The 27103-nt window shown below is 44.0% G+C and overlaps 1 protein-coding gene, 1 non-coding gene and 1 pseudogene across 3 annotated transcripts; all 3 read right to left on the bottom strand.

Annotated features, from left to right (window-relative positions):
* Window positions 1–5972: 5972 nt before the first annotated feature.
* GTF3C6 (general transcription factor IIIC subunit 6) lies at window positions 5973–13745 on the bottom strand. Of its 2 annotated transcripts, XM_054254337.2 has the most exons (7): window positions 13671–13745; window positions 13256–13325; window positions 12314–12377; window positions 12178–12222; window positions 10753–10855; window positions 10277–10390; window positions 5973–6335 (listed from the first exon to the last, which is right to left on the bottom strand). In XM_054254337.2, coding segments are annotated over exons 2-7 (609 nt in total). In that variant the 5' UTR covers window positions 13258–13325; window positions 13671–13745; the 3' UTR covers window positions 5973–6054. The 2 variants fall into 2 exon arrangements, with proteins under 2 accessions (XP_054110312.1, XP_002747047.1); XM_002747001.7 differs by lacking the exon at window positions 10753–10855 and having other exon boundaries at window positions 13245–13325.
* LOC118153392 (small nucleolar RNA U13) lies at window positions 9534–9634 on the bottom strand. The gene has a single exon (XR_004742630.1). It is a non-coding gene; the product is annotated as a small nucleolar RNA U13 (small nucleolar RNA).
* A 4201-nt stretch (window positions 13746–17946) lies between the features above and the next one.
* LOC100415088 (DnaJ (Hsp40) homolog, subfamily C, member 19 pseudogene) lies at window positions 17947–18526 on the bottom strand (annotated as a pseudogene).
* Window positions 18527–27103: the final 8577 nt, after the last annotated feature.

The following is a 27103-nucleotide window of genomic DNA, read 5'->3' as shown; positions in this document are numbered from 1 at the left end:
TTATTCTTAAGGGACTCCCAGGGCGTTAGAAAGATTGATTGCATGGTAGGTACTCACATAATTAGTAAAAACATTAATGTGAAATGGGCACTGTTGACAACTGTGCGATCAGTGTAACAGTTGCTTTAGTACATAAAAGATGCATTTAAAATATACTTCTTTCTCCTGTGGTTGCTTTGAATAAAAAATATACTGCTGATCGTGATTTTTCTTCAGTTTTCAAGTTACCACATAATTCACATACCATGAAATTTACCCTTTTAAAGTATACAATTCAGTGGTTTTTGGTGTATTCACAGAGATGTGCAAACATCACCACTAATTCCAGAACATTTAATCACCTCAAAAAGAACCCCCTAGACACACACACACAGCAGTCCACACCCCACTGCCCCCTCCTGGCAGCCCTTGGCAACCAATAATCTACATTATGTTCAATGGATTTGCCTATTCTGAATATATATATAAATGGATTTGTGCAATGTGTGGCCTTTTGTGTCTGACTTCTTTCACTTACTGTTTTTAACATTCATTCGTCTTGTAGCATGGATCGGTAATTCCATTTTGTTAGGACTGAATAATATTCCTTTGTATGGATATACATTTTGTTTATCCATTCATCAGTTTGGTACTTTTTCTTTAAGACATGGTCTTGTTCTGTCGTCCAGGCTGAAGTGCAGTGGTGTGATCTAGGCTCACTGCACCCTCAGCACCTCCTAGGTTCAAGCAATTCTTGTGCCTAAACCTCCCAAGTAGCTGGGATTACAGGCGTGTACCACCACACCTGGCTAATGATCGTCATATTTTTTAGTAGAGACAGGGTTTCACCATGTTTGCCAGGCTGGTCTTGAACTCCTGAGCTCAGGCAGTCCACCCGCCTCAGCCTCCCAAAGTGCTAGGATTACAGGTGTGAGCCACCATGCCCGGCCAACTGAAGTACATTTGAGTGATTCACATTTTTTGGCTACTATGGATTATGCTGCTTTGTTTTTTTGTTTTGTTTTGCTTTGTTTTGTTTCTGAGACAGCCTCATTCTGTCACACACACTGAAGTGCAGTCACACAATCTCAGCTCACTGTAACCTCCGCCTCCTAGGTTCAAGCAATTCTAGTGTCTCAGCCTCCTGAATAGCTGGGACCACAAGCCCATGCCACCACACCCGGCTAACTGCTTTGAATATTGGTGTACAAGTTTTTGTGTGGCCATATGTTTTCAGTTCTCTAGGAGTCAAATTGCAGGGTCATATGCCAACTTTTTTATTTTTATTTTTTTCTGAGACGGAGTTTTCTGCTCTTGTTGCCCAGGCTGGAGTGCAATGTCCTGATCTTGGCTCATGGCAACCTCCACCTTCAGGATTCAAACGATTCTCCTGCCTCAGCCTCCCAAGTAGCGGGGATTACAGGCATATGCCACCATGCCTGGCTAATTTTATATTTTTAGTCGAGGCTGGGTTGCTGGGATTACAGGCCTGAGCTACTGTGCCCAGCCTGCTAACTCTTAAGTGTAATGTTTTGAGGCACTGCTAAACTGTTTTCCAAAGCACGTGTACCACTTAAGTTCCCATGAGCAATGTAAGAGGGTTTGGTATTAATTTCCTATTTCTATAGTAACAAATTACCACAAATTCATTTATTTTATTTTTTATTTATTTATTTTTTTTTTTGAGACAGGGTCTTTCCCTGTAGTACAGTGGCATGCGTGATCTCAGTTCACTGTACTCTCCACCTCCTAGGCTCAAGCAATCTTCCTGCCTCAGCCTCTTAAGTAGCTGGGACTACAGACACACACCACCATGCCCAGCTAATTTTGTGTTTTTATAGAGACAGGGTTTTGCCATGCCACTCAGGTTGGGTCTCAAACTCCTGGATTCAAGTGATCCACCCATCTTGGCCTCCCAAAGTGTTGGGATTACAAGCATGAGCTGTGGCGCCCAGCTAAGGGCTCATTTTTAATCATAAACAATACTGCCTAATATTATAGCTGACATTCCATTATTACCTTGCCTAGTAGGTTTCCAGAGAAACAGTGCTGAAAGGCAAACTCAGGTCATTTCACCAGGGAGAAAGAAAAAGGGTTTTATTAACCCTTTACTCTTAGCAGTCCAGGGTAATCTCACATATCAGGATCCAGTCTTCTCTATTGCTGCTCTGCCATTCATGGCTTCTGCTTCCAAGGTTACTTTGAAGTCTAAGAATCCTGCTGGAGCTCTAGCTACCACATCTATGTTTCAGCAGAAACAGATAAGCCCACCTGCTTCCTCTTAAGCCTTTAAGTTTAAGGAAACTTCCCAGAAGCACCACTCAGCACTTGTTTTTTTCTGCCTCTTTTTTCCCCACAACTCAGCATTTCTTATTCCATGTCAATGCCAGAACTTAGTCATATGACCACATGTATCTGCAAGGAAAGCTAAGCATATTGCTAACCTGAGTGAATTCTGGGATTCTGACACAAAGCCAAAAAGGGAGAACAGATAATTGGGTCAGGCAATTAGCATTCTCTCCTAAACATAGATATGGGAAGAACAATAAGCTTTTTATTAAAAGCTGAAACTTAAAAAAAAGTCTCATAAATTAGCTGGGTATGGTCACATGTGCTTGTAATCCCAGTTACTTGGGAGACTGAGGCATAAGAATCACTTCAACCTGGGAGGTGGAGGTTGCAGTGAGCTGAGATAGTGGCACTGCACTCCAGCCTGGACAATAAGAGTGAAAATAAGAAAATAAAAAAGTCATATAGAAATTGGGAAGACATAATATATATGCTTATGATTGGAAAATGCTTTTGGCCAGGCACGGTGGCTCACGCCTGTAATCCCAGCACTTTGGGAGGCTGAGGTGAGCAGATTACCTGAGGTCAGGAGTTCAAGACGAGCCTCACCAACATGGAGTAACCCCATCTCTACTAAAAATACAAAATTAGCCAGGCATATGGATGCATGCCTGTGATCCCAGCTACTTAGGAGGCTGAGGTAGAATTGCTTGAACCCAGGAAGTGGAGGTTGCAGTGAGCTGAGATGCACCATTGTACTCCAAACATTGTATACCATTGTACTGCAAACAGAGCAAACCTCTGTCAAAGAAAAGAAAAGAAAGAGAAAATACTGCTTTTTATCAAGGTAAGTCATTTCCCAATACAAACTTTTTGAAGAAAAAAATTCTTTGGGGCAGGCATGCTGGCTCACACCTGTAATTACAGCACGTTGTCGAGGCAGGGGGATCACTTGAGCTCACGAGTTTAAGAGCAACCTGGGCAACATGGTGAAACCCCATCTCTACAAAAATACAAAAATAAGCCGGGCATGGTGGTACATGCCTATAGTCCCAGCTACTAGGGAGGCTGAGATGCAACGATGGCTTAGGCCCAGGAGGCAGAGGTTACAGTGAGCCCAGATTGTGCCACTGCACTACAGCATGGGTAATAGAGCCAGAACTTGTTTAAAAAAAAAATTGGGCTGGGCACGGTGGCTCACGCCTTCAAATTCCAGCACCTCAGGAAGCTGAGGTGGGTAGATCATGAGGCCAGACCATCCTAGCCAACATGGTGAAACCCTGTCTCTTCTAAATATACAAAATTAGCTGGACGTGGTGACACGCACCTGTAGTCCCAGCTACTCGGGCGGCTGAGGGAGGAGAATTGCTTGAACCCAGGAGGCGGAGGTTGCAGTGAGCTGAAACCGCACCACTGCACTCCAGCCTGGCAACAGAGCAAGACTCTGTCTCAAAAACAAAAACAAAGAAATTCTTCACCCCAGAACATTAGCTCTCTAATCTATTAAAATAGTTAAATCACCCAGAAGAGCCAAGACTTCCAGAGAAAAAGAAAAAAAAAAAGAAAGTAAAATAGTTAAATCATCAATTGTGAGATGTAATTAATGTCAGGTATGTCTTAACTTACTAGCAGTAGGTTAAACTATAGGAAATTCCTGTTTTCTTTGTAGTCAGAAACAATCAAATATTGGCAATTTACACAGCTCAACCTGTAAGAAAGTATCAAAGGGTGTGAATAATTTACTTAAAAAACATAAACTAGCACAGATTTAGTTTACTGCCATAGTAAAATGACTAGTACAGCTGAATTCCAATCCACTTTCGAATGGGAAAGGGGCAAAATTACACCTGGAATATTTGGAATTGTTCCTTTATCCTTAAGCACTTCAAAATTCTTTTTCTGTTCCTAGATTAAATACTTATTGTGGTAGACTAAAAACAGGCAACAAAGATTTCCATGCCCTAATCCCTGGTATTATGCCTGTGTATGTTAAATGACCTAGCAAAAGAGACTTTGCAGATGGAATTAATGTTAGACTCCTTTGTCAGGGCGCCGTGGTTCACACCTTTAATCCCAGCACGTTGAGAGGCCAAGACAGGAGAATCACTAAAGCCCAGGAGTTCAGGATCAGCCTGGGCCACAGAATGAGACCCTATCTCTCAAAAAAATTTTTTAAAAACAGCCAGGTGGCCAGGTGTGGTGGCTCATGCCTGTAATCCCACCACTTTGGGAGGCCAGGACAAGCAGATCACCTGAGGTAGGAAGTTTGAGATCAGTATGACCAACATGGAGAAACCTTGACTCTACTAAAAATACAAAATTAGCTGGGCATGGTGGCACATGCCTATAATTCCAGCTATTCGAACTCAGGAGGCAGAGGTTGTGGTGAGCCAAGATTGTACCGCTGCACTCCAGCCTGGGCACCAACAGCAACACTTTATCTCAAAAAAACCCAGCCAGGCATGGTGGTGCATTCCTGTAGTCCCACCTACTCAGGAGGCCGAGATGGGAGGACTGCTTGAGCCTGAGAGTGTAAGACTGCAGTAAACTGTGGTCACGCCACTGCACTCCAGCCTGGGTGTCAGAGCGAGACCCTATCTCAAAAAAAAAAAAATTACAGACTGTAAAATAGGGAGATTATCCAAGAGGGTCCAGAGTAATCAAATAGACATTTAACAGTAAATATAGAAGACAGAAGGGTTAAGTCAGAGAGAGGGATGACGGAAGAAGTAACAGGAACGATTCAAAATGGAAGAGGGACTCTACCCACTATTGTAGGCTCTGAAGAAAAGGGGACCATGAGCCAGGGAATGAAAGCAGCCTGCAGCAGATAGAAATGACCCTCAGCTAACAGCAAGAAAAGGAGACTTTGATCCTTCAACTGCCAACAACTAAATAAACAAGGAAATGGATTTGCCCCCTGCCCCAAAACCTTCATAAAGGAAGGCATTCCTGCCAGCACCCTGAATTTAGCCCAGGTAAAAATCACGTCACCTCTCTGACCTACAAAACTGCAAGATGATACATCTGTGTTAAGTTACTGAGTTTGTAGTAGTATTTGTAACAGCATCAAAGGAAAACTTATATACTTACCTTAATAAAACCTTGAATTAAAGGACTCAGAAGGGTCCCTAAAGTAATTTAAAAATATTTCATTTTGCTGGGCATAGTGGCTCCCACCTCCAATTCCAGCACTTTGAGGGGCCAAGGTGGACGGATCACCTGAGGTCAGGAATTCAAGACCAGCCTGACCAACATGGAGAAAGCCCATCTCCATCTCTACAGAAAATACAAAATTAACTGGATGCGGTGGTGCATGTCTGTAATCCCAGCTACTCAGGAGGCTGAAGCAGGAGAATCACTTGAACCTGGGAGGTAGAGGTTGTAGTGACCCGAGATCACGCCATTGCACTCCAGCCTGGTGACAAAGTGAGACTCTGTCTCTCAAAAAAAAAAATATATATTTTGTATGCCTCCCTATGTTACCCAGGTGGGTCTCAAACTCCTAGGCTCAAGTGATCCTCCCACCTTGGCCTCCCAAAGTGCTGAGATTACAGGTGTGAGCCACTGCTCCCGGCCTAAACTGTATTTTAAAAATCCAGTTCATGTCTGGTCCCAAATGGTTCTGGTAAAATAAGTTGTGTTATGACTGGATATGTGTGTATAGCCAATAAAATGCAATAAAATATTAAAAGACTGAAAGCTACACAGCAATTATTTTTATGTAAGAACTCTAAAAAGTACTTGACAAGTTATTATGAGAAACGTTTTATCTAGGACTGATTTCTAAGGCAGGATTTGAGTTTCCATAAAAATAGAACCTTCTGTCTCAGAAGGTATATCAATAAGAGTACCAGAATCTTCTATTTCCAAGTGCAGTGGTTTCTCCTGCTCACAACTCAGGTTTGAACTGTCTTTCATTTGAATCTCTTCCTCTTCCAATTCCAAAGGTTTATCTGGGGCTGAAGCTACCACTTCTTCGTCTTCATTCTCATGTAGAAAGCTACAGATCATGTTGGGTCGGTAGGAGAAATCATTATCCTTTATTTGCAGCCATTCCACCCCACCTAATTTTGAGGGGTGAGGAATAAACCAAAAAAGACACATTAAAAAAAAATGTTAGTAAAGTATATTCTTCTTTAATTTAAATTTCTATCCTATGAATACATGTCAAACTGAAAGCCCAACATACACCAAGGAACATGGTATCTGTAACCACTGATAAAATATAATTTCCATCTCATCTGGAGACCTTGGAACGCCTATTGGGTAGGTACCACCAAAATCACTACAAGTTACCAACTTCTATGACTATTCCATGCCTTTTTCCAGAGTTCAGTTCTCAGCTCATTCTGAGAAACAATTTGAGCACTTTCTGCCATCTCATGCCTTTAAAGAAATTTAGTACTTTCCCACAACTTTTTTTTTTTGAGACAGAGTCTTGCTGTGTCTCCCAGGCTGGAGTGCAGTGGCGCAATCTCAGCTCACTGCAACCTCTGCCTCCCAGGTCCAAGCAATTCTCCCACCACAGCCTCTCAAGCAGCTGGGATTACAGGTGCCTGCCACCACACCCGGCTAATTTTTTGTATTTTTAGTAGAGACAGGGTCTCACCGTGTTGGCCAGGCTGGTCTGGAATTCCTAACCTCAAGTGATTTGCCCGCCTTAGTCTCCCAAAGTGCTGGGATTACAGGCGAGAGCCACTGTGCCCAACCAAAACTGTGACTTGTTGTTGTTGTTGTTGTTGTTGTTGTTGTTGAGACAGAGTTTTCTGCTCTTGTCGCCCAGGGTGGAGTGCAATGGTATGATCTCAGTTCACTGCAGCCTCTATCTCCTGGGTTCAAGCAATTCTCCTTCCTCAGCTTCCCGAGTAGCTGCAATTACAGGTGCCCACAACCATGCCCTGCTAATTTTTTTGTATTTTTTAGTAAAGACATGGTTTCACCATGTTGGTCAGGCTAGTCTTGAACTCCTGACCTCAGGTGATCTACCCACCTCGGCCTCCGAAAGTGCTGGGATTACACACATGAGGCACTGCGCCTGGCCAAGACTGTGGCCAAGAACTTCTAAGTCTAGTTCATAAAAGACATTGTGGCTTCTACCTTGTTTTCATGGAATACTTTATCTCAGAGAAGCCAACTGCCATATCAGGAGGACATTCGAACAGTCCTGTGAGGAGGACAACAGTCCTACGAGGAGGAACTGAAGCCACCTGCCAACAAGCAAAACAAATTTATAAGCCTAAGCCATATGAATAAGCCATTTTATAATCAGATTTTCAGCATTACTCAAGCCTTCAGATGACTGCAGCCCAAATAACATTTTGACTTCAACTTCATCAGAGACCTAGAGCCGGAACCACCTAACTAAACTGTTCCCAAATTCCTGATTCAAAGAAACTGTAAGATACTGGTTTTTTTTTTGTTGTCATTTAAAGATGTTACATTTGGGGTAATTGGTTATGCAGCAGTAGATAACTAATGCAGACTTGAATTGTTGGTTGCTCACTTTTTGACTAAGCAAAACACCCAAACATTCCCAAAGATCTATCAGATTTTTAAAAACTCGGAGGAGGAAACTCATAACTTCCTTTAATAAGAATATCTCAACAATACCTAAGCTTGTGATACATGTTAGCCTTTCAGGTTTATTCTAGAACCTAGTACTTCTTTCTTCTTACAATTATTACAAGGTTCCTAAAAGAGGGCATAGTTTGGGGATACACATGGTAAGAACAAAGTTTTATTATATAGTTGTATATAGGTCATGTAACTAATTTTATAAGATTAATGTACCTTTAAATGTTTATTCATTGTTAAGCTATACTTACCATGAAAATCTTATTTACTAGAATTTCAAATATGTTGTTGAGCAGTGAACCTTTAAACCATCAAATGATTATTTGTTCAGCTCCACAACCATGGGTCTGCTTCAGGTGCAAAAAGCACTAGTCTAAAAGTCTTGAGTATGTGGTGACCAGCGAGTGAAGAAGAATAAGTGGATGCAAATTAAGAACTAGACTCAGGCCAGGCACAGTGGCTTACACCTGTAATTCCAGCACTTTGGGAGGCCGAGGCAGGTAGATCACCTGAGGTCAGGAGTTCAAGACCAGCCTGGCCAACATGGTGAAACCCCATGTCTATTAAAAAAAAGAAAAGAAAGAAAAAGAACTGAGAACTGGACTAAAAGTCCAGGTGAAGTGGCTCATGCCTGTAATCCCAACACTTAGGGAGGCTGAGGTAGAAGGATTGCTTAAGCCCAGGAGTTGGAGACCAGCTGGGCAACATAGTATTCTGTCTCTATTTTTTAAAAAAGGCCAGGTGCAGGGCTCACACTTTAGGAGGCCGAGGCAGGCAGATCATCTGAGGTTGGGAGTTTGAGACCAGCCTGACCAACATGGAGTAACCCTGTCTCTACTAAAAATACAAAATTAGCCGGGCATAGTGGCGCATGCCTGTAATCCCAGCTACTAGGAAGGCTGAGGTAGGACAATCGCTTCAACCCGGGAAGCAGAGGTTTCAGTGGGCCAAGACTGTGCCATTACACTCCAGCCTGGGCAACAAGAACAAAACATCTCAAAAAAAACAAAAAACAACAACCAAAAACAAAGAAATAGCCAGGCATGGTGGAACGCGCCTGTGGTCCCAGCTGCTGGGGAGGCTGAGGTGGGGGGATGAAGGGCAGAGGTCACATTGAGATGACATCAGGCCCCGACACTCCAGCCTGGGTAACGGGGTGAGACCCTATCTCAAAAAAATAAGATAAAAAATTTTAAAAAGAACTAGACTTAGGACTAACACAACTGTGGTCCTAAAGTCTTTCCTACATTTAAAGCCAGCTTTTGGCCAGGGGTGGTGGCTCACGCCTGTAATCCTAGCACTTTGGGAGGTCGAGGTGGGTGGATCATCTGAGGTCAGGAGTTCAAGACCAGCATGGCCAACATAGTGAAACCCTGTCTCTAACAAAAATACAAAAATTAGCTGGGCATAGTGGTGCATGCCTATAATCTCAGCTACTCCAGAGGCTGAGCCAGGAGAATCACTTGCACCCAGAGTGGGAGGTTGCAGTGAGCTGAGATGGCTCCACTGTACTCCAGACTGGGCAACAGAGCAAGACTGTCTCAAAAAAAAAAAAGCTTTTTCCAGCTGTGAGCCTTTTTTGGGGAAGGCTATTGCAGCTGCAAAAAGTTTCCAGGGGATTTCAACTTGGGAATTCAAACTATTGTGATCATATTCACTTCACTTACAAGGAAGTTTTTCCCCCCACACGTCAGACAGGTAATATGCTGACATCATAACAAGGTTTGAGGGAGGCACATCTTATAAATAAGTGTAAACACATCACCACACTTATGAACTACAAAAAGATACAAGGAAATTTTTAATTAAAGAGGGGGATGGGGAAGGAAGAGAGTGAGACAGCAGAAGAACTGCTGAATTCCCAAGGGCTTAGATATCAAGCTTCTTTGAAAACTCCTCAGTTCTTTCCAATGCAAAGGAGATGAAGATTTCTACGTCCCCAGTGCCCTCAATTTTATCTAAGTTCAACTGAATTTTAACTCTACGCTTGGTACTTCACATGGAGAACCCTCAATTTTAATATATTAAACATAATTATAAGGCCAGCCACAGTGGCTCACACCTATAATCCCAGCACTCTGTAGGCTGAGGTAGGTGGATCACTTGAGGTCAGGAGTTTGAGACCAGCCTGGCCAACACAGTGAAACCCCATCTCTACTAAAAAATATTAAATTATTGCAGATGCAGTTGCTGAAAAAAAATAGCTGGGCATGATGGAGGGTGCCTGTAATCCCAGCTGCTCAGGAGGAGGTTGCAGTGAGCTGAGTGTCCCAGTGCACTCCAGCCTGGGCAACAGAGCAAGATTCTGTCTTAAAAAAAAGAAAACATTAGGTATAGTTATTACTGCAAAGTACAAGGACTGTCCTGGCATCAGTGTATCATTGTTAAAGATAATACTGGATCGCCTATTTTCAGAGAATATGAAACTAACCTATGTTTTCTTCTCCTTCCTTCTTCTCTGTCAGAAGAGTTCTTGTCATGCTGAGCTTCTTCATGGTATGGCATTTATATTTTAGCACTGTTTTATTACTGCCTTCTGTATCAGCTAGAACGGAAATGAACTCCATTAGTATACTGCTTACGACATCAAATAAAACAATGATGAAGCCTTAGTAATTCCAGGGAGTCAGACTAAACTACTTCCTGTCAAGATAGTGTAGTAAATTCAAGGTATAACTAATGCCTTCTGCTCCAAGCACAGAAAAATGACAGATAAAATACATTAACAGACACCATTACATGGTGTCTCATGCCTGTAATGCCAGCACTTTGGAAGGCTGAGGTGGGCGGATCACCTGAGGTCGGGAGTTCAAGACCAGCCTGACCAACATGGAAAAACCCCATCTCTACTAAAAATACAAAATTAGCTGGGTGTGGTGGCATATGCCTATAATTTCAGCTACTCACCAGGCTGAGGCAGGAGAGTCGCTTCAACCTGGGAGGCAGAGGTTGCAGTGAGCCAAGATCGCACCACTGTACTCCAGCCTGGGCAACAAGACCAAAATTCCATCTCAAAAAAAAAAAAAAAGTATATATATATAAACAGTTGAAAGCACTACTGGATTCAAAAGTAACAAACATCTCCATGGTACAGAAACAGATTTATGAGTGGGATTTACGTGTAGGTCTAACAGGCTTCATCCCTCAAGTGGGAAATTGGGGCCAGGAATTGTACCCCATAGGGTATTGGGATCTAAAATTCTACCACTCAAAATGAAGGACTAAAGTCAGACTTACTACTTGTAGCCAAAGTATGGAGTAGGAACATTCTCAGTCATGAAAGGCTGAAAAAATAAATTGCTGCCAACCTGCTGCCTGGAGTTGAAACTTTCAGAAAACTGTATGCCTAGGCAGGAGGGAGGATGAGGCCCTTGTGCCAAGGATATGAAGCACCAACTTCCATATATTGCTACTGTGAGTATAAACTGATACCACACTTTAGAAAGTAGGCTGCTCTGCCTATGAAGTAGCCCTTTTTTTATTCCTTGGCCAGGAGTGGTGGCTCACACCTATAATCCCAGCACTTTGAGAGGCCAAGGTGGGTGAATTGCTTGAGGTCAGGAGTTTGGGACCAGCCTGGCCAACATGGTAAAACCCTGTCTCTACCAAAAATATAAAAATTAGCCAGGCATGGTGGCAGGCACCTGTAATCACAGCTACTTGGGGAAGGCTGAGTTAGGAAAATTGCCTTAACTTGGGAGGCAGAGGTTGTAGTGAGCCAAGATTGTGCCACTGCACCCTAGCCCGGGCAACAGAGCGAGACTCCGTCTCAAAAAAAGAAAAAAGATAAATTCAGGAGAGTGATCATCTCTGAAGACAGAGGGAAAGAAATAAGTTTGGAAAGGGATACAGAAGGACTTCAAATATATCTGGAATGGGGTTTGTTTGTTTTTGAGACACAGTCTAGCTCTCTTGCCCAGGTTGGAATGTACTGGTGTGATCTTGGCTAACTGCAACCTCCACCTCCCGGGTTCAAGCAATTCCTATACCTCAGTCTCCCGAGTAGCTAGGGCTACAGGCAAACACCACAATACCCATCTAATTTTTGTATTTTTAGTAGAAATGGGGTTTTGCCATGTTGGCCAGGCTGGTCTTGAACTCCTGGCCTCAAGTGATCTGCCTGCCTCAGCCTCCCAAAGTGCTGGGATTATAGGATTGAGCTCACTCACCCAGCCTGGAATGTTTTTTTTTAACTATAATCTGAGTCAAGTTTGGCAAAATAGTAGGACATGCTATAGCTAGACAACGGATACATGAGATATTTAATGTTTATTGTATTTAAGTATGATTGAAATAGTTCATATTAAAAAGGGCTGGCTAGCAATCACTTACCATGTTCAACATTTTCTTCAAATATAACACAGGTCCCAAGAGTGTCTGCAGAAAAATATGAAGGCAAATTGTTGAGAAGAGCTACCATCTCTGAAAGGCCCATAACAGGAGTTCCACCAATCTGACATCCTCCTACCTTCATACTCCCCAGCAAAGACACAACTGTCCACTTGCAAAATGGGCCTCTCAGTGTCAATGCCCTACAACAGAATAAAAGATCATTAAAAAACATAATTAGAAAAAGACTTCAACATTGTAACCTTGCTACCAAGGAAACTAATCTCCAAAATTGGGGAACCTCTAGAGTATCTCCTCCTACCAAGTACGGGATAAATTATAACTGCTCTGATCATAGCAGCTGCAACCTGAAGACTCCTTAATTCATAGTAAAGTAACAAGGTCTATTTCAGTCAACATCCTCTTCAAGAGTAAGCTAAGAACAGAGGAAGTTTTGTCAACATTAGTGCAAAGAGTCTATCTAATGTATGCATCATCTCTCTATTTTTTGAGATAGTGTGTTGCTCTGTTGCCCAGGCTGTAATGCAGTGGCATGTCATGGCTCACTGCAGCCTTGACCACGAGGGTTTGGGCAGTCCTCCCACCTCAGCCTCCTGAGCAGCAGGGACCACAGGCACATGCCACTATGCCCAGCTAATTTTTTATTATTATTGTAGAGAGGGGGGTCTCGCTATGTTGGCCAGGCTGGTCTCCAACTCCTGGCTCAAGTGATCCTCCCACCTCGGCCTCCCAAAGCGCTGAGATGACAGGAATACACATACTGTTCCATACCAAAATGTTAACTCCTCCAAATCTTTAAGTTTCTCTTCAGCCACACATTGAGACAGGCAAGCAAAGTTAGACATTTTCTCCTATCTGCTCCCATAGTCCCCCCTGGACTTCTACATTATACTTAATTATATATGAATTAATTATTATACTTAGTGTACGTCTTATTCTTAGAGTTCACTGCTTTGTAAGGTGAGATAAATGTATCAATACTTGTGGAAAGGTATTTTACCATTCATTAAAGAAACTCTGGAACAATCCCCCAAGTCTAGAAAACTCACCAAAATCTTACATTTGTTTTCACATTTTGAAAGAAAGTCTGAATCAATGATTCCTGATAACTCCACCAGAACCAACTGCTCCTGGTGAAAGAAAGAGGGGTTAACATGGTAGCACGCGAGCGGGCAGGAGGAGGCAATTAGCAAAAGAAGCCAAAAATCCCCTCTTCGTGAAAACCGGACCGTGTTTTCAACAAGAGGAAGCGACGCTACCTAAGGTAACTTCCCAGTACTTCCCATTCTAAGTAGGGGGTGACGATTAGGGCTGGGGTCCCACGCTGCCCGGTTCCCCGCGCCCAGGAGCAAGAAGCCACTGAGGCGCGAAGGGGCCTCCCTCCCGCCGGCAGCGCCCCGACTCCCTTCCCCACACACAGCCGGCACAGGCATCACCGCCACCGCGGTGCAGGCTTTCGGCGTAGCGCTTACTACCTCCTCCTCCTCTTCGTCCTCCAGACTCCGCTGGTCGACAGCCGCCATAGTCACTCGCCGCCTCGCCTCCCAGTCACTGGCCACGCCCGCCCGGAACCGCCATCTTGAGTACGGGCAGCGGCTCCCATGCGGAGCAGCTCTCTGAGTTCCTGCCGCTCTGCTCCTCGCCGCGCAAACCGCTCCTGCCCGGACCCGAGATGTCGGCTTCCGGCGGGCGGGTGGCTACGGGCGTCCGCGGCGGCGGAGACCTAGCGGAGACCAGCCACGGCCGCCTCCTTGCTAAGTGCCTGAGAGCAAAGGCGGGAGTGGGCTGCCGTCGGCCGCGGAGGCCGCTCGGTCACGCAAGGGTGGGGACCTGCGACCTAGGGAGTCGCTAGGCTCCCGGCCCCGCTGGTGGGGAGGACTGGCAGGGCAGAGGGGATCAAGGTGAAAGCAAAGAAACCATGGTTTTGGGGGGATCATGGACAGAGAGACCTTGTGTTGACGCGAGTACATTTCTTGGAAAGAAATTCTTAATACTGTGTGAGCGCTGATCTTCTATTCAACGTCCCCCAAGCCAAGTTAAAGGCACATGCAGTTTAACAAGTAATGAGCGCCTGCACAGTAAAAAGCACTGCACCAGGACCTATGAAAAATAGAAAGTGGGCTTACATTTAAGGCCTGCAGGAGCATAGGATCTGTTAGAGGTGTATAAATGAACCCAAGCAAGTACTGTAAGAGGTACAGTTTGTTACGGAAATACAGAGACCTGGGCAAGAGAAGTTTGAACAGAATTTTCTTAAAGTATCCCATAGATGTTTCTGATTATGAAAGAAACGGTCTTCGTACTTAATGATAGCGTGATCTAGTGGTTAAGATCGTGAGCTCTGCATTTTAATACCTGTCAGGTTCTGCGGCATTATTAACAGCAAGGCTTTGGGCAGATTGGTTACTGTAAGGATTAAATAAGATAATACATGTAAAATAAATGTAGCCCAATATTCAGCACATGGTAAGAATTTGAAGTGCATTTAGTTTGGGCACGGTGACTCACGCCTGTAATCTCAGAACTTTGGGAGGCCAAGGTGGGCAGATCACTAGGTCAAGGGTTCTAGACCAGCCTGGCTAATATGGTGAAACCCTGTTTCTACTAAAAATACAAAAAATTAGTTGGGTGTGGTGGGGCGCACCCACTCGGGAGGCTGAGGCAAGAGAATCGCTTGAACCCAGGAGGCAGAGGTTGCAGTGAGCCGAGATTGCACCACTGCACTCCAGGCTAGGCAACAGTGAGACTCCATCTCAAAAAAAAAAAGTGCATTTAATCTATTATTAGTAGTAATGTATAAATGTTTTTTATTTTATTTTATTTTTTTAATGTAGAGACAGGGTTTCACCATGTTGGCCAGTCTGGTCTTGAACTCCTGACCTCGTGATCCACCTGCCTTGGCCTCCCAAAGTGCATTACAGGTGTGAGTCACCACGCCTGGCCTATATAAATCTTTTTAAAGCAGGAACGGCTCTCAGAACTGGAAAGGAAGGGGTGATTTATTCGACCGACCGGGAGCAAGGCAGCATAGCTGCCTCACAGCCAAGCTCATCTAACAAAGAAAAACCCTGCCCTTATAAAGCTTTACAACTCTAGAGATTATGCGTGAAAGGGTCTTGGGTTTACAACGTTAGAAATTACATGTGAAAGGGTCTTGGTCCATGGAGTAGGCCTGGGGTGGGGATTTGATCCTGTTTAAGTAAAAACAATGCCTTCCTGAAAGATTCCTCCATACCATGCCTGAGATTTATAGGAGGGTGATTAAGGTGGCACCGGTTTGCCAGCCTTTACTTCTCCTATTGAAATGAAATGTGGAAGTCAAGGGGAAGATGGGTTTATATGCTTAGGAGACCTAAGCATCTTAGGTTTTAGGTCTCCTCATCTTAGGTCTCCTCTTGATTTTAGTATGATGCTCTTTCTTTCTCTTTCTTTGTCTCTTTCCTTCTCTCTCTCTTTCCTCTGTCTTTTCTTTCCTTTCTTTTTTTGTGACGGGGTCTGGCTCTGTCACCCAGCCTGGAGTGCAGTGGTGCCATCGTAGCTCCCTGTACCCTCAAACTCCTGGGCTCAAAGGGGGCCTCCTACCTCTGCTTTCTAACTGGGACTACAGGTACATGCCACAGCACCTGTCTTTACACAACGGTTGTTGTATGAGTGTGCCATAACTTGATCCTCAATTTTTTAACACATAGGTTATTTACAATTTGTGGATATTGTAAATAACACTGTAGTAAACACTCTTTTGTGTATATTTTCGTCCAGTTGCCTAATTAAATGTATAGAATTTCGTAGCTTAAAAAAGTAGAAGGAACACTGGACCTGTGAGAATTATGTTAGAATTCTAGCTCTGAAACTTAATAATTGTGAACTTTTCCAACCTCAGTTTTCTTGTTATATGAGGATGAAAATATTTATACTTAGGATGGGCACGGTGGCTCACGCCTGTAATCCCAGCATTTTGTGAGGCCAAGGTGGGCAGATCACGAGCTCAAGAGATTGAGACCATCTTGGCCAACACGGTGAAACCCTGTCTCTACTAAAAATACAAAAATTAGCCGAGCATGGTGGCACATGCCTGTAGTCCCAACTACTCGGTAGGCTGAGGCAGAAGAATCGCTTGAACCCGGGAGGCAGAGGTTGCAGTGAGCCGAGATTGCGCCAATGCGCTCCAGCCTGGTGACAGAGCAGGACTCCGTATCAAAAAAGAAAGAAAGAAAGAAAATATTTATACTTAGTGTGTCTTCTTTGCTTGGAAAGCAAAAACTCAATTGTATATCTAAAAATGCTTAGTAAATTGAAAAATTACATAAATTGTCAGACTTTGGGGAGATATGGGGAGTATAGGGAAGAGTGGACAATCCAAGCTGAGGGAACAGCAGAAGCAAAGGCTTAAATGTCAAAGGAAAATAAAATGAACAGACTAGTTTAAATAATAAGCATAACATAAGTACTAGTTAACTAAAAGTAAAGGCCATTTAAGAATTGTACAGAGGCAGCCAGGCTCAGTGGCTCATGCCTGCAATCCCAGCACTTTGGGAGGCTGAGGCGGGTGGATCACAAGCTCAGGAGTTCGAGACCAGCCTGACCAACATGGTGAAACCCCTTATCTACTAAAAATACAAAAATTAGCTAGGCGTGGTAGCAAGGGTTTATAATCCCAGCTACTGGGGAGACTGAGGCAGGAGAATCACTTGAACCCAGGAGGTGGAGGTTGCAGTGAACTGAGATCATGCCATTGCACTCCAGCCTGGGTGACAGAGTGAGACTCTCAAAAAAAAAAAAAAGGAAGAAGAGTTGTACAGAGGCTAAGGAATTTAAGTAATCCCTCCCTAGTGCAAGTTCATCTTGCATTCTAGGCTAGGTTGTAAACCGTGTTAGAAAAAAGTAAAGGCTAGCAGACCGGGCACCACCCTTAATCGCACTGGATCTAAAGATTGAAGGCATAGTATGGAGAAACACCCTCCATTGTTCTTGCTTAATCTTGCTCAAACCCCAACCTGGTCAGGTACCCCAAACCTACTTCGTCCATCACAACCCTCTCACATGTACTTTCTAGAATTATCAGCCTTTAAAAGGGCTAGGATTTTCTTTGTCAGGGAGCTCATTTCTTTGGAGGCAAGTCTGCCAATACTCCCGACCGAATAAAAGCCACTTCCTTCTTTAACTCTGGTGTCCGGGAGATTCTGCAGCTTGTCCTGCTACAGAGGAATGAAAATATGTGCATTTTGGAAGATTAGTGTGTTATGACTCAAGATGTCCCTTTAAAATAAGCCTCAGGGCGTGCGCGGTGGCTCACGCCTCTAATCCCAGCACTTTGGGAGGCTGAGGCAGGTGGATCACGAGGTCAAGAGATCGAGACCATCCTGGTCAACAAGGTGAAACACCGTCTCTACTAAAAATACAAAAATTAGCTGGTCGTGGTGGCGCGCGCCTGTAGTCCCAGCTACTCGGGAGGCTGAGGCGGGAGAATTGCTTGAACCCAGGAAGCGGAGGTTGCGGTGAGCCGAGATCGAGCCATTGCCTGGGTAACAAGAGCGAAACTCAAAAATAAATAAATAAATAAATAAAACAAGCATCATACTTCTAGCAAAGGTTATTATCGTTCGGTATTTATGAAGTAATTATTATTTTTATTTACTTTTAATGAGTTACAAAAGAATACACAGTTAAAAGTGAGTCTTTTTTTACATTTTTTTAAAAGAGAGAAGGAAAGGGGCGCATGTTTTTGCAACACCCTCCCGCATCCCCCGAGCCTTTTTTTTTTTTAACTCTGAGGCATTTTATTATAAAAAGTTAATACTCATATACATAAAGTAATAAGTACTTAAAATTCATGATACATTTATTTCATTTTTTAGCTTGACCTTCTAGTAGATCTTTAGCTTCATTGATTTTGGCTGCAATATAAGGAGATACTCCTTTGTCAGGATGATTTAAAAGCATAATTCGTCGATGAGCATCTCTTATTTTCCCTTTATTGGCAGTAGGGCTTACACCTAGTATTAATGCTGCTTCCCACTTTGTCATTTTGGGTTCAAACCCACCTCTGTAATAGCCACCACTGAAGGCAGATTTTGGTAGACTTTGAAAAACTTGTTTTACTTGAGGCTCCATATGCTTCATGGCTTGCAAAACATAACGGCCTGCAAATCCTGCAGCTGCAATGGTCAGTCCAACTGCTACCATGGTACTGGCCATGGCTGCTGCGGCAGGGTTCCCTTGCTTCCACCGGGAGCCTGGCTCATCCCAGCGCAGCTATCGCGGCCGACACCCGGACACCTGGAGCAGAGAGCGACGCACCTGCGACCGCACGCACTAACGACAGAGCACGGCCTTTTTTTTTTAGATGGAGTCTCGCTCTGTCACTCAGGCTGGATTGCAGTGGCACAGTCTCAGCCCACTGCAACCTGTGCCCCCCCACCGGGTTCAAGCAATTCTCGTGCCTCAGCCTCCTGAGTAGCTGGGATTACAGGTGTACGATACCATGCCCAGCTCATTTTTGTGTTTTTATTAGAGACAGGGTTTCACCATGTTGGCCAGGCGGCCTCAAACTCCTGACCTCAAGTGATCCACCCACCTCGGCCTCCCAAAGTGCTGGGATTACAGGCATGAGCTACTGCGTCTGGCCAAAAAGTGAACCTTTTACCCCATCCCCAACCATTTATACTAGTTTCTTGTATATCCTTTCAAAGATATTCTGTGTGTTTACAAAAATATGTGTATATAAAATCTGTGAAATAATTTTTTTTTTTTTTTGAGACAGTCTCACTCTGTTACCTAGGCTGGAGTGCAGTGGCACCATCCCTGCTCACTGCAACCTCTGCCTCCTGGGTTCAAGTGATTTTCTTGCCTCAGTCTCCTAAGTAGTTGGGTCTATAGGCACCTGCCACCATGCCAGCCAATTTTTATACTTTTAGTAGAGATAGGGTTTCACCATGTTGACCAGGCTGGTCTTGAACTCCTGACTTCAGGTGATCCACCTGCCTCAGCCTCCCAAAGTGATGGGATTACAAGCGTGAGCCACTGCGCCCAGCCAATAATTTTAATATTATAATGTGGCACGTAGACTGGAAAATCATTCTCTTGGAAGGAAGGAAGACATCATAGTAATAATGACTTCATGGTCTAGAGCTTGAAACCTGTGAAAATAAGCTAAAAGTTTAAAACCTCTCTCAGACTCAAAACAGGAGTTTATTAGGCACAACAACCCATCAGCATCAGCTTTGAAAGAGGGAGACAAAGAAGTCTTTTGGTGATTGGGAGGAATTTTCACAATATAACAGAGGGACTCCATTCTTAATACAATCTACTCTTAATGACAGAATTCTTAAAAAGATTAAAAGGAGCCAGGTGCAGTGGCTCATGCCTGTAATCCCAAAACTTTGGGAGGCTGAGGAGGGAGGACTGCTTGAGGGCAGAAGTTTGAAGCCTGGGCCATATAGTGAGACCTTGTGTCTACAAAAAATTTTTAAAATTACCTAGGCACGGTATCACATGTGTGTAGTCCCAGGTTCTTGCAGGGCTGAGGTAGGAGGATCACTTGAGCCCAGGAGCTCGAGGCTAGAAGGAGCTGCAATCGTGCCTCTTACTTCACTCCAGCCTGGCTGATAGAGAAAGACCCTGCCAAAACAAACAAACAAACAAAAAAAAAAATGGTGTGCTAAGTGGAAGTCAGACACAGAGGACCACATACTGAATGGTTCCATTTACATGAACTCTCCAGAATAGGCAAGCCTATAAAGAGAAATAGTTGGGCCTGGTAGCTTACACCTATAATTCCAGCACTTTAGGAGTCAAAGGTAGGAGAGTCCCTTGAGGCCAGGAGTTTAACACCAGCCTGGGCAACATAGGGATAGCTCTTCTCTATCTTTAAAGAGAGAGAGAGAGAAGATTAGTGGTTGCCAGGGCTTGGGAGGATGGCAAAATGAAGAGTGACTGCTACTGGATACGGAGTTTCTTTTTTTTTTTTTTTTTTAAGTAAAAGGAAGTTTATTAAGAAAGTAAATGAATAAAGGAATGGCTGCTCTGCTGATAATACAGTTACTTTTTGATTATATGCTAAACAAGGGATGGCTTATTATTTATGAGTTTTCCAGGAAAACGGTGGACAATTCCCAGAACTGAGGGTTCCTCCCCCATTTAGATAATATAAGGTAATTTCTGGAAGTTGCCATGGGATCTGTAAACTGTCAATTGTGCCAGTGGGAGTGTCTTTTAGCATGCTAATACATTACAATTAGCATATAATGAGCACTGAGGAGGACCAGAGGTCAATCTCCTCACCATCTTAGTTCTGGTGGGTTTTGGCCGGCTTCTTTACTTCACGCTGTTTTATCCGGCTTCTTTACTTCACACCTCCTATCTCATCCTGTGACTTAGAATACCTAACCTCCTGGGAATGCAGCCCAGTAGGTCTGTCTTATTTTAACCAGCCCTGTATAAGATAGAGTTGCTCTAGTTCAAACACCTCTGACAAATTTCACCCCTCCCTTTTACAAAGGAACCCTTAATGCTAAGGGTTGTAGAGGGATGAAGATCCATTTTCTGTAACTTTTTCAGGCTGAATAGGGGCAATTATATTTCTGCCTGCTAGGGTCTCTTGTATTCAGGGTAGAGAGGAGCTGAGTCAGAAAGCATCAGTATGACGAGGGCCACTCTTAACTCTTGAGTTATGACAAAAGATTATCTAGTTTCCAATTCTGGAGAAAACAGGTAGGGAGAAACAAATGCTCCAAAGTTAGTTCACAGGAGTAGACTTTACTCAATTTTTAAAAGTCGTAAAGCTCAAAGGAATTATTGATTTCAAAGTCAGCCAATTGGTGCTTCAGTCTATCTCCTTTGGGTTGGGGGGTCTCCTCAGTTTAGTCCCTTCATGGTTCACCAGGAACACCATACTGGAAAGGGGTCCTGATCCAGACCCTAAGAGAGGATTCTTGGACCTTACACAAGAAAAAATTTGGGGAGAGTCCATAGAGTAAAGTGAAAGCAAGTCTATTAAGAAAGTAAAGGAATGAAGAAGGGCTACTCCATAGGTAGAGCAGCCTGGAGTTCTTTTTGGGTGATGAAAATGTTCTGAAATTAATGACGATAGTTGCACAGCTCTGTTACTATACCAAAAAAACACAAATGTATATTTTTATTTATTTATTTTTTTTTTGAGACAGAGTTTTGCTCTTGTTACCCAGGCTAGAGTGCAATGGCACGATCTCAGCTCACCTCAACCTCCACCTCCTGGGTTCAAGCGATTCTCCTGCCTCAGCTTCCCGAGTAGCTGGGACTGCAGGCATGTGCCACCATGCCCAGCTAATTTTTAGATTTTTAGTAGAGATGGTGTTTCACCTTGTTGAACAGGATGGTCTCGATCTCTTGACCTAATGATCCACCCGCCTCGGCCTCCCAAAGTGCTGGGACTATAGGTGTGAGCCACCACGCCCGGCCACAAATTTATATTTTTGAAGGGTGATTTTTATGGTATATGAATGTATCTTGGCCTTTTTTTTGAGATGGAATCTCACTCTGTCACCCAGGCTGGAGTGCAATGGTGCAGTCTTGGCTCATTATAACCTCTGCCTTCTGAGTTCAAGCGATTCTCAGCCTCCCAAGTAGCTGAGACTATAGGCATGCACTACCACGCCCAGTTAATTTTTGTATTTTTTGTTTGTTTGTTTGTTTTTGTTTTTGTTTTTTTTGAGATGGAGTTTCACTCTTGTTACCCAGGCTGGAGTGCAATGGCGCGATCTCCGCTCACCGCAACCTCCGCCTCCTGGATTCAGGCAATTCTCCTGCCTCAGCCTCCTTAGTAGCTGGGATTACAGGCACGCGCCACCATGCCCAGCTAATTTTTTGTATTTTTAGTAGAGACGGGGTTTCACCATGTCGACCAGGATGGTCTCGATCTCTTGACCTCGTGATCCACCCGCCTCAGCCTCCCAAAGTGCTGGTATTACAGGCTTGAGCCACCGTAATTTTTGTATTTTTAGTAGAGACAGGATTTTGCCATGTTGTCCAGGCTGGTCCTGAACTCCTGACCTCGTGATCCACCCGCCTCAGCTTCCCAAAGTGCTGGGATTACAGGCGTGAGCCACTGAGCCCAGGCTTTTTTTTTTTTTTTTTAAAGAAGAAGAATAGAAACAGTTTTAAACTGAACAGAGAAGAGAAAATCAGCTTGGAGTAATCAAGGAAAACTCTTTGAAAGCTAGATCAGGGCTAGAACCATGGTGACTGCATAGAAATGTACTTTGGCTATGGACTCAAAAAAGATGGCTTGAGGACCCATGTCTGAGAGGAAGAAAAGTTGATAAGGGTCAAGTGTTATTAGCTTGCTTTATCTGAACCCGCTTTAAGCCTTGTCTACTGAAACTAAGGCTGCTGAGGCAGAAATAATTTGATAAACGTTTATTGGAAGCCAAATTGTGAGGACTGAACTGGGAAGACACACCTACAGAGTTAGGAGTGTTCTGAAGTCTGTTACAAGTTAGTTACTGGAACAGGCTTTTCAAAGGACAGCCTTTGAAAAGGAAGGAAGAAGGAAGAGGGAGGGAAGGAAAAGGGAAGAGTACTCTTTACACCAAAATTGTTGGAGAGTACATATAATACAGAAGTTACAGTCACTGGCTACAGATTACAACATGCAGGTTAAAATGTCTATGTGCAAGACAATCAGTAAAACTTTATGATCAGAAGTCAGTGTCCTTTTCAGTGTCAGTAGGTTATGCATTAATCAGTATGTCAACAATTTGAAGAGCTCACAGATTCTTGACTTAGGGACAGGATGTTGCCATGAATCATAAGACCTCCCCAAGGCAAGTTAATTTGGAAGCCAGTTAACTTTAAAAATAAACTACAAAATGTGACATATAGGTAATCAGCCTCATGACAGTCTCAAAAGGTAATTATTATCAGGAATGACATTTAATGAATTATCAAGAATATTATTTAACAATTAACTAGCAGGGCACAACCACTCAGCCATGCTGGGGTAGGGTCCTGGGAAACTTGGATCCTGGGGAGGCCTGGAGTGAGCTAAAGGCTTGCAGCAGTTTCTTTTTACTGACTGATATGGAAAAATGTCTCTAATTTAACAACTGGTATGTTTTTGCCAGTGCATACAAGCTAAATATCAGCCCTCATTAGTCTAACTTCCATTGTACACTTCAGAAAACTGACACGTAGAAAATTAGGGAACTTACCTGACTAACTACACTCTGTTGTCTTTTCTGGGAAAGCAGGAGAATTTTTTTTTTTTTTTTTGCAACGGAGTTTCGCTCTTGTTAACCAGGCTGGAGTGCAATGGCGCGATCTCCGCTCACCACAACCTCCGCCTCCTGGGTTCAGGCAATTCTCTTGCCTCAGCCTCCTGAGTAGCTGGGATTACAGGCACGCGCCACCATGCCCAGCTAATTTTTTGTATTTTTAGTAGAGACGGGGTTTCACCATGTTGACCAGGATGGTCTCGATCTCTTGACCTCGTGATCCACCCGCCTCGGCCTCCCAAAGTGCTGGGATTACAGGCTTGAGCCACTGCGCCCGGCCGAAGCAGGAGAATCTTAACTGACCTGGTAGAGATGCCAACCTCTGTATCAGGCTAGTTAGAGTCAGCAAAATGGGATTGAGCATTCAGCCTTAACAGAGTTGAAGGGGAGTTAAAGAGCTAGGGAGCCACACATCTGATAAAACTGGGTCAGCCACATCATCCTATGGCAAGACTTTCATGACATTAGGATCAATAACCCTGGTTCTGTAAACGTGTCCATTGCTATGTTCTTCATCTCTTTTTGCTTTGTTTCTCACTGTATTTCCTGGGGTGTGAATTGCAACCACAAACTTGGATATTTAAGAAAAACCATGTTTCCTTACTTTCCTTAAACTAAGCTTGACTCTGATCCTGTATCACATCAAGCTGGCAGGAAAATTTAATCTCAGTCAATTTCCTCTCCTTTATGCCACCAGATCAGACAGTATTTGAAGAGGCCTCTTCAGTCTTTAATCCATATTGGTTACTACTGAGATTCCCGTGGTTCTTGAAGCCACACAAACCCTTCAATTTCAGACATTATGTTTCAGTAAAGCGTGGGAATCCCTGCTGTGTTTGGAAACCCTGAAGTTTAGAGGTCTGGCCTTTCTGAGGTTAGACTCTTAGGTTAGGTCTTGGCACGACTTCAGGGCACTGCTGGGAGAGAAGAGACATATCAGTTATTTCCCAGCCTAAGGAAATCTCCATTTCCTCCTGCAGTTTTTATTTTTTGTTTTAGATACAGGGTCTCACTCTGTTGCCCAAGCTGTAGTGCAGTGGGGTGATCACAGTTCACTGGAGCTCCTGAGCTCAAGCAGTCCTCCTGCTGCCTCAGATTCCCTGGTAGCTGAGGCTAAAGGCATGCATCACCATGCCTGGTTAATTCTTCAATTTTTATTTTATTATTACTTTATTATTTTTTTAAATTGTATTTATTTATTTTCTTTGAGACAGAGTCTTGTTCTGTCACCCAGGCTGGAGTGCAATGGCACAGTCACAACTCACTGCAACCTCTGCCTCCTGGGTTCAACTGATTCTCCTCCCTCAGCCTCCCAAGTAGTTGGGATTACAGGCATGAGCCACCATGCTCAGCAAATTTTTGTCTTTTTAGTAGAGACGGTTTTTCACTATATTGGCCACATTGGTCTCAAACTCCTGACCTCAAGTATCCGACTGCATCAGCCTCCCAAAGTGCTGGTATTACAGGCATGAACCACTGCTTTTCATTCTTTCTTTCTGAGTCTTGTCTGTCACCCAGGCTGGAGTACAATGGCGAGATCTTGGCTCACTGCAACCTCCATTCCCAGGTTCAAGTGATTCTTCTGCCTCAGCCTCCCAAGTAGCTGGGATTATAGGCACCTGCCACCATGTTCACCTAATTTTTGTATTTTTAGTAGAGGCGGGGTTTCACTATATTGGCCAGGCTGATCTTAAACTCCTGACCTCATGATCCACCCGCCTTGGCCTCCCCTATATGCTGGGATTACAGGCGTGAGCCACCCCACCAGCCTAGCTTTCTATTCTTTAAATATTCCAGATAAAGGAATACAAATTGCTTACCTACCTGCCTGGAAGGGATAAAGGGGAAAATATAGGGCATTTGTGTCTCCATAAATTATCCTGCCAGATCACTAAAAGCCTTTGAAAAATTTAAACCTTATCATGTTGGGTTTTTTGTTTGTTTGTTTTGAGATGGAATCTCACTCTGTCACCCAGGCTGGAGTGCAGTGGCGCAATCTCGGCTCACTGCCAACCTCCACCACAACGTTCAAGCAGTTCTGCCTCAGCCTCCCAAATGGCTGGGATTACAAGTGTGCACCACCATGCCCAGCTAATTTTTGTATTTTTAGTAGAGGTTGGCCAGGCTGGTCTTGAACTCCTGGCCTCAAGTGATCTGCCCGCCTCGGCCTCCCAAAGTGCTGGGATTACAGGCATGAGCCACCATGCCCAGCCTTTATCATGTTGGGTTTTTTTAAAAATCATATTGGTTTTAAGAGTCTAAGGTGGCCGGGTGTGGTGGTCATGCCTGCAATCCCAGCACTTTGGGAGGCTGAGGCGGGTGGATCACAAGGTCTGGAGTTCCAGACCATCCTGGTCAACATGGTGAAACCCCATCTCTACTAAAGAAATACAAAAATTAGCTGGGTGTAGTGGCAGGCATCTGTAATTCCAGCTACTCTGGAGGCTGAGGCAGGAGAATTGCTTGAATCTTGAAGGTGGAGGTTGTAGTAAGCCAAGATCATGCCACTGCACTCCCTGGGCAACAGAGCAAGACTCTGTTTAAAAAAAAAAAAAGAAAGAAAAGTCAAAGGTAACCAGGAGAAGTGGTGCCCACCTGTAGTCCCAGCTATTTAGGGAGGCTGAGGTGGGAGGATCGTTTGAGTCTAGAAATTCAAGGCTGCAGTCAGCATGATCCCACCACAGTATTCTAGCCTGGGTGACAGAGTGAGACCCTGTGTCTTAAAAACAAAAACCAAAGAGTCAAAAAGATTTGCTCTCACCTGTAAGCTTGAAGCCTCAAAGTGCTCATTGAAAAGAGATTTGGGGCTGGGTGCGGAAGTTCATGCCTGTAATCCTAACAAGGCTGAGGCGGGCAGATCAGTTGAGCCCTGGAGTTTAGCCTGGGCAACATGGGAAAACCTTGCCTCTACAAAAGATTAGCTGGGCATGGTGGTGCATGCCTGTAGTCCTAGGTACTTGGGAGACTGAGCTGGGAGGATCACCTGGGCCCAGGGGGTTGAGGCTGCAGTGACTTGTGACTGCACCACTGCACTCCAGCCTGGATCACAGAGACCCTGTCTCAGAGAAGAAAAAAGATTTGGTGGCAGAGTGGGCTATTGTATCCTGGAGATCTTGTGTGGTTCCTGGGGTATTGCAAGAAAGGGAGTGGCAGTGAGAGTGTGAACGACAAACGCCTGGGTGGCGTCAAAATCCTGTAAGGGGCTGGGCGTGGCTCACACCAGTAATCCCAGCACTTTGGGAGGCCAAGGCAGGTGGATCACCGGAGTTCAGGAGTTCAAGATCAGCCTGACTAACATGGTGAAACCCTGTCTCAACTACAAATACAAAAATTAGCTGGGTGTGGTGGTGCAGGCCTGTAATCTCAGCTACTCGGGAGGCTGAGGCAGGAGAATCCCCTGAACTAGGGAGTTGGAAGTTGCAGTGAGCCAAGATGGCACCACTGTACACCAGCCTGGCAACAAGCAAGACTCTGTCTCAAAAGAAAAAACAAAAAACAAACAAACAAAAATACAAGAATCACAAAAATATTTTAGAAATATAATTTATGAGAAATAAGTACAGTGTTGTGCTCTATATTTAAAAGCCTGCCACTAGGAGGAGACAAATGAATTAAAAATTGTTTAATCTGTTCTTTTAGAATACATTTTCTTTTTTTGT

Source organism: Callithrix jacchus, chromosome 4 (genome assembly GCF_049354715.1).
Source record: "Callithrix jacchus isolate 240 chromosome 4, calJac240_pri, whole genome shotgun sequence".
In the NCBI taxonomy this organism is placed as follows: domain Eukaryota; kingdom Metazoa; phylum Chordata; class Mammalia; order Primates; family Cebidae; genus Callithrix; species Callithrix jacchus.
The sequence above is the reverse complement of the archived record's forward strand: the minus strand, read 5'-3'. Positions and strand labels throughout refer to the sequence as shown.

Bases quoted from the DNA above. Each gene is read 5' to 3' on its own strand.
- GTF3C6 (XM_002747001.7), bottom strand. From the start codon at position 13,718: ATGGCGGCTGTCGACCAGCGGAGTCTGGAGGACGAAGAGGAGGAGGAG. The intron at 12,223-12,313 runs GTAGGAGGATGT...ATTTTTCTGCAG, and splicing joins CTTTGCTGGGGAGTATGAAG to ACACTCTTGGGACCTGTGTT. The intron at 6,336-10,276 runs GTTAGTTTCATA...CCTCAAAATTAG, and splicing joins GGAAGGAGAAGAAAACATAG to GTGGGGTGGAATGGCTGCAA.